Below are 11,452 nucleotides of genomic sequence, written 5' to 3' on the forward strand. Positions count from 1 at the left end.
CCGTGGGGTGACGGATGAGGGCCCGGAGACCGACCTGTGTCTGGCTGGTGGCAGTGACCCAGGTTGTCATCAAAACGACTGCACAATTTAATAGAGGAGCCACCAGGGACCCACAGCCCGGCCCTTCCGCCCCCACCTGCAGCCCTCTCTCCCGCCCTGCCCCCAGGGCTTCTCTGGGGTGGGAGCCATGCATTCTCCTCCGCTCCGGCAGCTTGCCCTCTTGCTGGAGTTGTCTCCTCTGATGAGCTCCGGGGTCTGCAGAGCCCTCGGAATGGATTCCCCAAACTCGACCAGTTCTGGGAGCCGACACGCTCTGGGGGCTTCTGTAAGTGTCTCAGAATCGGACTGTGTGAGGCCACCAAGGTGACAGCGCCTAAAGGAGATGGACTGGGTCACAGTGGGGGGCTAGGGAGCCACCCCTGCCCGCCCGCCCGCATGGGTGGGTGTTTCTGGTGCAGTTCGGGGACCTGCCGAGGGTTAACAGGTCAGGAGAACCTGAAAGACTCGCCCCTGCCCTCTCTTGGGGGCCGCACCTACCCCCAGGAGAGCAGGAATCGCAGCTCCTGGCGCCGGCATCAGCCCATCGCAGGGCACAGAGCCACGAACCAGCCTGAGTGGTCCCGAGAACAGATCTGCGGGTGTGGCCTGCAGGAGCCGATGTGGGTCTCTCCCTGTCACTGAGGCGGCGCACAGGTCCCGGCCACCCCGCTACAGAGTAGAAACGCGTCCGCTTGTTTAGTGGGTGCCGTGGGCGGTGCAGAGCCTTGGCCACTCCCCGGCCTGCACTCCGGCCCCCAGAGGTGAGAACTCGGTCTCCCGTGGCCCTGGCCAGGCTTCAAAAGGTGTGACTGAAAGTGCTGAAATCGGGGCAGGCAGAGGCGGGCGCGGTCGGGGCGTGAGGCCCATCGCTGGCCTGTCGCTGGCTTTCTGTGCATGTCTGAGGACACGGCTGGCGGAAGGAACGCGCTGTTAGGAGGCACGAAAGTGGTCGACACTCGCCCGGGCGGTGCTGAGCGCCGAGGATAAATCGGAGCCGGTCTCTGAAAGGTGAACCTGAGGGCTGACACAGCCACCCCAAGTCCCACCAGCTACCAGGGCTGCCCATGGTCTGGGTCTAGGGGTTTCCTTTTTTGGCTGTGGCAGTAAAACACACATCACACAAAATGTGTCACTGGGGCCATTTAGTCTCCACTGCCTGAGCGTCACTACCTGGTCCACACCCTTCCCTCCCCAGGAAGCAGTCCCCTGATGGCCGCTTTCCACCCCGTGGACCTGCTGGTTCTGCACTCCCCTCGCCGGCGGGCTCGTCTGATGCCGCACGGCCCTTTCCAGCTGGCTGCTTGAGCTTAGCGTGACCGCTCGGGGCCGCCTGGCAGACACGTGTGCTGGTGCTTCCTTCCTCTTCACGCACCAGTCACCCCCATTTTAGCGGCCCGCCCGAGTCATGGGCACCACCGTGCTCTCCCCTCTGGCGAGCGGGCCCAGGGACTGCTCTGCGCCCCCCACCCCTCCCCACCCCGGCAGGCTACAGGGGCCTGTCCCACAGGTGCAGGGGAGCCGCCTAGCCGTGGAATCGCTGGGTCACGGAATTTCTAGCTGCAATGCTAGCAGAAACTCGCTCTACCCCTTTGCAGCTGGGGAAACTGAGACCCAGAGAAGGCCTGGCTACCAAGGCCCAGCCGGCACATGTGCTGACCTCGGAAGGTTGCATGCAGACCCCTGACCCGGGCGGCCCAGCAGATGCACGTGAGCACCTGGCCTCCCTCCTACCAAGGCGCAGAGGTGGGTTTCTGTCCAATTAACATGTCCCAAACAAGAACACCAGCACGTCAGAGGAGTTCGTGGGGGGACGGAATGCATACATAGGTCCATCCTGGAGACAATGCCTTCAACTGCCTGCAACCGCCACTGTGGACAGCCGGCCGACCACATGTCGTCACAGACATTTCAAAGCTCTCACATTCGGTTTCGTAACGCAGAAGGGAGCCGGGCACAGGGGCGCCCAGGGACTCCGCGGGCCTTCGTGTCTCCTCGCTGTCCCTTTCCCTCTTTCTGGTCAAAAAAAGTGAAATTGCAGAGTCAGCATTACACAGTGCCTGTTGTAACTTTCAGAAAACTGTACACTAGCGAGGTGTCCCAGAACGTGGCTCCGAGGCGCTCTGTTCCGGTCAGCTCCCGTGGAAGGACCCCGGGGGACGAGGCCTGCCTGTTGCCTGAAAACAGAACCCCCTCTCACCGCTCAGAGTTCTGCTGTCCGAGCAGACCAAGCTCCGTTAGCGTGTCTCAGCAAGGCAGGGCTGGTTCTGTCCCCCCTGCAGACCTGAGATGCGGCCGGGTGCAATCTCTGACAGCCAGACGGGCCGTGGCTTTAACGACGGATTCGACTGCGGGTTAAACCGAAAGCTCTTCGATCCAGCAGGGAGGGGACAGATGCTGAGCCAGCACTTCCTCTCACTAGCCCTGGCGAGGCTGAGCCGTGCTGGGCTCGCTCCGACTCTCTTCAGCACCCTTGGGGAACTTCAGGGCCGGTTCAGCCCCCACAGCCAGGGAAGCCCCAGGGCAGCGGGGCAGCTGTTCGCACACAGCCAGCAGAGCCATGGGAAGGGCCCTTCAAGTCATGAAGGGGCTCTGACATCATAGGCCCCCAGCTTTGAGCGGCCACGGCCATCCTCAGCCATCCAAGCACCCTCATCCGAGGTCCTCACTCTGCACACAACCACATCCCTGTCTGACCACCCAGTCCTGGGACCCTCTTCTGTCTCTGACCCTGAAGCACTTGTGGTTGGGAAGCCTCAGAAGCGGGCACCTCTGGGATGTCCCCAAAGCCCTCACAAGGCGGTGTGGATGCCTGGAGCAGATGGACGGTGAAGGTACTGCAAGCTCTTGTTGAGCTGCAGTGACAGGTGGCCTCTTGCCTGCGGCGTCGCTGCTGCTGCGCCGAGGTGGCCCTGCTGGCTTTTCTCTGGGTAGGTGGACAGGGTGCTTGTTCTGAGAAAGCACAGTTCCCTAAGTCTCCGAGGGACGCCGAGGGAAGAGGCCGTGGGTCCCCAGCAGTCAGCACGAGGCCAGAGCCTCGGTTTCTGAGTTCAGTGCCCAAACCCTCTCGGTCGCCCCAGTTCCTTGTGAACTCCTCCTGCGCACCTCCTAAGTCATCTGTCTTTGTCATCCTGAAGAAGTTAGCATTTTTGTGTGACACGTTATAAACGACCAGTCACTACATCCAGGCTTGCTGGGGACACACAGGGAGCTACATGGGCCGACTCTGGAGCCGCGTAACTTCGCTCATCTTTGAAATGTAACGGAACGAGAAAGGCCATGACATGACAGCAGGTCTGCGATGAGCAGAGAAGTGAGGGGTAGTGCTCACCCTCTGCTCATTTAGAAGAAAATTTCTCGTTTCAAAAAACAGTCTGAAAGAGAGTGTTGGCATTGGCAATGGTCTAACACCCAGCACAATACTCCTAAGTTACTTCTATCATTAGGAGACTGCTTGCTTGCAAGTCTGTGTGAACAGTGATCACACAGAAGACTCCCAGGATAAGTTCTAGCTCTCCCACTCCTTGGAGGATAGCAAAATGCAGCTGGGCTGCACCCTTGGGCCACGCCACTCGGGCCACCCCACTCGGGCCCAGGCTGCTTTGGGGGCTACAGCGCATCACGCTGCAGCAGCAACATCGGCCAACAGGACACACCAGGCTCCTTAGGGTAAAGACATAGCGGCTGGGTGCTTTTGCTCTAGAATCAGGGAAGGTGCTTGTAAGAAACGGCACTGAGAGCCAGCTAAGGAGAGGGCGCGGCCAGCACGCAGGGGTGGGGGCAAGTCTGCAAGCCGCACTGAACTCCGGAATGCCTGGACGCGCCTCGCGGGAAGCCCTGGCCATCACGCCCTATCCCCTGTGTGTGAATGAGCCGTTCTGAGGACAGGAGGCAGGCTGTTTGCTTCCTCCCCGTTATTTTTTATAATGTGACACCGCACGGATGCCATGAACACTTCCCTACAAGATGGTATCTCAGCTGAAGGAGAAACAGTGTACTCGGGCAGGCTGGGCTGGGGAGGGCGGGAGAGGTGCTGGGAAGAACTGCCCAGCAGACAGGAGACGTGCCAACGGCCACATCTCTCTCGGGCTCCCCCCACTCCCACAGTGTGCTGAAAGAGAGCAGGTTAGACGGCCAGGAGGGGTCTAGAGATTTAGAAGGCGGGGGCCAGCATGTGTGTAGTGTGCAATTTGGAATTATTTCATTTCAGGAGGACTAATTCTCGATGAAGATGCTCTTCAGCACACCAAGTTATGTGGACAGACATGCTGATGCTCAGTTTGAAAAGGAGAAGGTGCCCGTACCCTCTGCTTCCCCACTCTGCAGCTGTCTGGGCGCTGCCTACAGACTCCAGCTGCTTCATCACGCGTTGATCAAGACGAGGAATGAGAGTTAAAACCCGCGTGCTTTCTGGAAGACAGCGAGTTAAATATAGACTTTGCCAAACCTGCAGGCGAGGGCCTTGTCTATCTGCCGGGCCGACGTCTGAGTGATAGGCACAAGCCCCAGGTACCAGGCACTCACCCTATGGCAAAGGAGGCAGCTAGCTGCAACCTCTGACCCCGTGACACCCTTCGACCCGAATCTCCTAACAGACTGAGAACAGGGGTGTACAGCTCCAGACGGCAGCTAGAAGATGGCGCTGCTAGCCTTCGACTTAGGCACCGTCGAGGCAGAGCACACAGACGGCGGGGGTCAGAGACTGCAAAGCAGCAGCCTGGGTTCTCCTTCCGGAGCCTGCTTGTTTTGGTAGCTGTCCTGCATGGACCCCCACCTGCCTCTGAAGCAGCAACGGTTTCTAGAACCTTCAGAGGGGCAGGCTCGTGCTGGATTTCCAGAGCCTTGTGGGGCACTGAGGTTACACCACAGCAGAAACGCTGCCTTCACAGGGAAGGTCGAGCCCTTCTCTCCAGGAGGGAGCGCTCTCCCTCCGCAGCGGTCCCAGGTCCTCCGGCTCAAGCTCTCTGCCTGGAGCTCCTGAAAGGCTCTAGCTGTGGCTGCACCGCAGACGTGGCCTGTGAGGTTCTGGACCCAGGACCTTTCCCAGTCGCCCCTGTCAGCCACGGCCACTCCGAGCCACGCGAGTGCGCCTCCAAGCATGCAGCATGGGCTGCAGCAGGACGTTGGGCAGCAGAATTGAACTTTCTGTCCCCCCACCCCACCACCGCTGGCTATTTTTGAAGGCAGCATATGAGCTTAACAGACAGAAGAAATTTCCAGAATAACAGAATTTGGTAATAGAAAGTTCTTTGACTTCAACCCTGCCTTTCATTTAAGGGATGAGAAAATCCTGAACTAAGAGAAGCAACTTGCCAGTTTCAAAGGCATTGCTCTGAGGAGGTGGGCGGCCAGGCTGCAGTCCGGCAGGAGCGTCCAAATCTGGGCCAGCCATTCTCCCCGGTCCAGTGCGCGAGGGCAGCAGCGGAGGGAGACGCAGCGAGCTCAGGGACGCTGGCACTCAGCTCTCAGACCAGATTCTGACTCATAATCACAGGATCATCCAGTTATTCAGCACAATGGAGTGTGGGTGAAAGAATAAAGCGTGGCAAGCACTGTTTGAGTTCTCAGTGACTGTTTTCGACGAGCCAGAGACCTCTCCTCGTGTGAGAACACAGGTGCTGGCTTTTCCACTTCGGGACGTGGGTAACCTCTGAAGTGATAACCATGAGGAATCACTAACAAACCCACTGTGCCTCAGTTTACTCAGCACACAAGTCACATCAGTAAAGGCATCCTTCTGCTTCCAAAATAGACACTCAACTAAGGCGCAGTCAGTATAATCAGATCGCATGTGAAGCTGTACTACCGAGCCAGCACCTCAGTATCTTAATTTAAGCTACCCAGGACTGAGTTTAGGTTTTGACCTCCGGCGGCCTCCTCCCAACCCACGTGCCCTCTCCCTCACCGAGCAAAAGCTCCAAACACAACAGCTGCGATCTCTGCACTTCCTGGGGAATAATTCCCCAAATTACTGGTCTCGTGGTTGTGCACGCACATATGTGTGACCGAGTCAGCGTGCGCTTTGCCTCCTCGAAGCAAAGGCAACGTCAGTTTCAGGTGAATGCTTCTCCCAATTGCTTTGAAAAATAACTTCCTTACTGAGTATAGGAATAAACAGATTTCCTGCTGGGACTGGTGTTCCTCCGCTTACATTTCCGGGTGCTACTCTTTGCTTAAGAAATACCGGGAGCCACAGCTAGTCAACCTTACGCTGGGGATGCAGTCAGACCCCTCAGATTCTCAAGAGCAGTTTCGACAATGCACCCATGTGCATTATCAGGAAAAAAGTGTGGTGGTGGCTCAAGGCACATTTTTAGTTATTACTCTGAGATAAAGCATAGTAATAATTCCTCATGCAACTTGCTCATTTAAATACGGAATTTTAAAAACTTCTTGTGCAATATCCTTTTTTGTTCATTTTAATTTCGAGATAATTGCAGATTCACATGAAGTTGTAAAAAATCGTATAAGAAGATTCCCTCCTTAATCACTCACTCGCTCAGTGATGTTATCTTACAAAACCATAGTCCAGTGTCACAACTGAGAAACTGACATGACGCAGTCCCCAGACCTTCCTCAGATGCCACCAGTTTTATATGCACTTGTATGTGTGCACGTGCACATGCGTAGGTGTGCGAGCGTGTGTTTTTAATTCTGTGCAATTTTATCCCATGCGTAGGCTCAGGTGACCATGTGGGGTACCTCTGTAAGCAGTTCCTGTTTGGGGTGTTTCATCTCGGCTCTCCTTTGAAAGCATCCGTTCTGTATCTCCTAGTTGCTGTTTCTTCTCACGGCTTCCCCCTTCTCGGCTCCAGTAACTCACGCGTCTTTTCCAGCTTCATTGCCTCCTCCATGAAGTCTTCGTGAGAGGACAGATTTGTGTTTGGTCTGCTTTCTGCGTACATTTACCCTTTCCCAGGAAGAGACCCAAACGTAAACAGACATTCCAGCATGCATCCACGGGGCTTTTAAAGACACCAGTGAGAATAGATTAGTATAAATACCAAGCTTAAAAACTGTCATAAAAGTTCAATCTTGAAAATTGCCTTATTAAAATATTTGTTTTTTCAAAGCCCAGATTTAAACTGAAGTTATGAGTTACAGTGCTCTGCTCTGGAAGTTTACTTTATACTCTTTCTGCCAGGCACTCAGAGTCTGGCATTCTGCGGTCTGCCCAGAGCAGAGCAAAGCTAAGATGAAGATACGACCCTCTCCGGATCAAGGTCTAAGAGCCGCAAAACACAAGTCCATCTAAATGACCTCAACCAGCCGGTCCGAGGCCCATCCCCTGGTCCCGGCTCTGGCCAAAGGAGTCGCAAGACTTGCTTTATGCAAGGGTGACAGAACACTGTGGACGTGGAAGGGGACAAGAACCACACAACCGAGACCAACTTCCCGCCTCAGCCCCCACGGCCGGGAACTCTGTAACGAAACAGGCTTCCTGTGTCAGGTAGCTCAGCCTTGCCTCTCTTCTTCCAAGTCATCGGAAGCTCTACGCGGATTCTGCATTTCTGTTTTTCTCCGAGGAAAATTCATTTTCTTTGGAGGCCAGTTGGCACTCTGAATATAGCAGTTCACAAACACCTCGAAGAAGTAAATTTTCAGGAGGAGGAGAAGGCTTCCACACATGGGGGGGGGGGCATACACTTTCTCCAACGTAACTAAAAGTGCTCAGGAATAATTCAATGAAGAAGACTCTAATCCGCCGAGTGCAGGAACGCGCTGGAAGTCTGTGCACCCTTTGCGGAGGTCGGCGATGTTCCCTGCACCCCACAACAGCGAGCAGACAGACGCTGGGGCTGGGGCTGGACGTAACAGGCACCTCTCCTCCCCCAGGTGCTGCGGACCCTGCTGCCCGGGCTCTGCCTCGGGCCGTTCATGAGAATACCCAAACGCTTCCTGAGGTTCTTCGATTAGATGGACCCAGCTGGCTGTCCAGGCGCCTGATTTATTGTCTAATTGTGGTTTTAAATGCCAGGTGCAGAGAAAGTTAAGATAAATGTTAGCACCAGTCCTAGCCCTCCGTGTGCAGCCTTCTTTTCTATCAAAGGACAGTTTGGGCTTTCGCCGCTGCTGCTGTTAGCCCAGACAGGTTTTACCATGTGTGCAAAAACGTTTCACAATGAAGAAGCACGTACGTACCAGCAACGCCTCACGAAGTTTTGCTGATAGAAACAATGAATGCTTCCTGAAATCGTTCCAGACAGCAAATGCCAGCTAGCAATATTTCCAGGAAATCCGGCCGAGTAGGATGGCATTTGTGCTCAGGGAGGTCGACGGGATGAATATAAAAATGTCCGCCTGATCAATACACGTAAGTGCACGGATGACTGGCGTGTGGCGGGGCCCGTGCTCCTCTTCCTTTCTTGGAGACAGTATCTATCTACCTACAGAGAGCAGCTCATCTGAAGCGGCCAGTAATATACCAGTACGAACAACATAGAGAACTCACTCTACATGTAACTGCTTTATTTCTCATATTTAAAGGACTTTTCCAGAGAAGCTCTTCACACTGTTCTCATTTACATTTTTATAAGTAATGTAAACAGTCATTGTTTACTTATAAAATAAGCTGCATTTTAGTTTTACATATTCTTTGTGATGTATGTCTGATTCTCTTAAGTGCTAAGGAGCCTGGTCATCTTAAAATGCATTGTAAATGTTCCTACTAAATTCTCACATCAGGGCCATATCTCCTGATATTTGTTTTCTATAATTTTCTGGAGGGCAGTCTTAACGATAATTCCGCTGACATTTTCCTTAAACAAAGCTTGATGTGTGTGTTTAAAAAGATGACATTCCTCAGCTGCTCGCTCTTACTTCAGATGGTACTGTAAACCAGGGACGGAACAAGGGGCAAGTGGAATAACTCACGGGCGTTCATGATCTGGGCTGCAAAGCCCAGAACGAGTGCTGCCCACTGCCATGTTTAGTGCTCAGCCAATCCAGACCTTTCCTAGAGAACGTGATCGAGACACTTCCCATCTGGTTTTGACAAAAACAAGAGAAGTTTCTCACAATTTACTCTCTGCTAAAAGTTCTTTTTCAAGAACTATAAAACAGTCACTAATTTAGTGGGTTATTTCATCAAAAGAATTTTCAGTAACACAGAAATAAAAGCTAAAAAGAGGGGGAGCCAGAAAGAAAAAGAAAAAAAAAAAAAAGAAAGCAAAACAAAAGAAAGAAACTCCACCTCTGCCTGAGCAGAGTTCGCGGCTGCCCTGGCCAGCAGCGCAGAAACACATAGAAACGAGGTTTGGGAGAGCGGCCGGCTGCGCGCCCTTGATTAATCTAAATTCCTTCTGTGTGAAGTGGAGGCTTTTATAAAAACATCTCAAGATGTGAGAGAAACTAAACATACTGAGAAAGAAGGATTTTTAACCTGCCTCCTCCCCCTAAAAAAAAAAAAAATCTTGCGCGCTTGCAGTGCCCAGGAAGCCGCGGGAAGAGGGGCCCGAGCCTCGCAGGGCCTTCGGAGACCACGGCGCCTCCGCGGCCGGCCCTGGCCCGAGCTGTCTAAAGGGACTTGTAAGGTGCCTGTGGCGAGGAGGAGCCGGTGCAGGACGCCCTAAGCGCTTTTCCAGAGGAAACCAGAGCTCCAGTGCTCCTGGCAGCTGGTCCCCAGTGCCTTCCCCGGCGGGAACCGGGCGCGCACCGCCTCCCTTCCCCCCAGACCCGATTCCCAGCCTGGACCCTCGCGCCGCCCCGCCGGCCCGAAAGTCGCGCGCACCGGGTCCCCTCCCAGGTCTCCAGGTTCAAGGCTGGGACCTAAAGCTCCCAACCCTTAGGTCGGCTCCACCTGCTTGCCGACAGCGGGAGGGTCGCGGCGGGTGTTCGGGCCGCGCCTTCGGCGCCCTCGACCCCCCGGTGCTCCCGGCGCGGGCGGCCTCCAGCCCTGAGGCTGCTCTGGGCAGAGAGCCTCCAGCGCAGGGCAGTGTCTGCCCGCCCTCCCCAGCGCTGCTGGCCTGCACGTCTGTGCCCAAGGCGCCGAGCCGGGCGCCCTGCAGGAGCAGCGAGGGAGATAGCGGCGTCCGCGCGACGACTGAGGGCAAAGCCACACACGCGCAGGGCCCTGCTCCGCAGCTTCCCGGGCAGCCTCCGCTCCGAGGGGCACAAAGGGCGGCGGGTCCCCATCTCATCTCCCTGCCCCTGGCCGGCCCTAGGAGGTTCTTCAGATACCTCCCCAAAACAATCACCTGCGACACCCACACACCAGCGAGAATGGAAAACGCGAACACTTCCCTAAGAAGCGCCTAGGACCGTATGGGAGTCACCGCTTCGCGCTGCGGGGAAGTTTGCAAAAGGTCTTGGGGTGCAGGAGCTTCCCGCAGCCCCGTCCGGTATTACAAAGAAAAGCGCACCCGTCCACACCGCCGCGACCCGGCAGGCCTCCGCCGGGAGGCAAGGGGAGGCCACGCGGAGGCCGCAGCAGAGTGCGCCGCGCGGCTCGCAGCACCTACCCTGGCGCGCGGGTCCGGAGGTGGCGGCCGGCTAGTGAGAGGCGGACATGGACCAGGCGCCCTCCATGCGCCACACGGAGAAGGCGTAGCTGAGGCGCTCGTGGGCCACGTAGCTGCAGCTGGTCATCTTGCTGTCCATCTCGTCGCTCTGCAGGACTTGGTAGAGGAAGTCTATGTACCTGGCGGCCAGCTTGAGCGTCTGGATCTTGCTGAGCTTGTCCGAGGGCAGCGTGGGGATGATCTTGCGCAGCGCCGCGAAGGCCTCGTTGAGCGACTGGGTGCGCTGGCGCTCGCGCACGTTGGCCAGGATGCGCTGGCTCTGCAGCTCCTCGAAGGACTGCGCGCTCGGGCTGCCCTTCTTGCCGCGCTTGCCCGGGGTCGGGCTGCCATCTTCGCTCGACTTCTTGCTGTAGCGCCGCTTCCGGCCGAAGCGCTTGGGCTGCCGCTCGAGCTCCTCCTCGCTGGTGCCCAGGCTGTCCACTGGGGACACGGGCGAGCTGGAGCCCTCCTCCATGGCGCCCGCCCGGCGCGCGTGGGGCTGGGGGCGCCGGGGCGCCGAGCGCGCGCCGCTGGCCAAGCTCACGAACGCTGAGCACTCGCTCTCGGAGTTGCTCTAAAGACTGATTTCAAGGCCGGCTTGTGCAAAACCCAGGTCTCCTGGAGAGGAAGTTATTCTAACTTTTTTGGAAACTCTAGCCAGGCTGGGTTGCTAAATAGCTGTCAGGAGCGAGGGCGGCGCGCTGATTGGCCGCGGTGGCCGGGGCAGGCGGGGCTGTGGGGCCTCCGCCGGCCCCCCCGCCCCCGGCGCGGCACTTTCAGTTTTGCCTCCCCCTTTGGCCCCGGCGTGGCCGGCACCCCTGAGCAGGGTCCCCGCGCGCAGCCCGCGCCCCACCCCGGGTGCTGGCCGCCCGCGGGCCTGGCTTTGTCTGCTCCTGCGAGGCTCGGGTTTCGCGACG

General features: G+C 56.6%; 1 protein-coding gene across 2 annotated transcripts in view; it reads right to left on the reverse strand.

Annotated features, from left to right (window-relative positions):
- The window catches only part of TWIST2 (twist family bHLH transcription factor 2), a 55,154-nt gene extending 43,990 nt beyond the window's left edge, over positions 1–11,164 (reverse strand). For both annotated transcript variants that reach the window (XM_006151936.3, XM_006151935.3), the window contains exon 1: positions 10,497–11,164. In XM_006151936.3, coding sequence (XP_006151998.1) covers positions 10,528–11,010 — 483 coding nt within the window. In that variant the 5' untranslated portion in view covers positions 11,011–11,164 and the 3' untranslated portion in view covers positions 10,497–10,527. The remainder of the gene's footprint in view (positions 1–10,496) is intronic.
- Between the last annotated feature and the right edge of the window lie 288 nt (positions 11,165–11,452).

This window comes from Tupaia chinensis, unplaced genomic scaffold, assembly GCF_000334495.1.
Source record: "Tupaia chinensis unplaced genomic scaffold, TupChi_1.0 Scaffold000332_1, whole genome shotgun sequence".
Lineage (NCBI taxonomy): Eukaryota > Metazoa > Chordata > Mammalia > Scandentia > Tupaiidae > Tupaia > Tupaia belangeri.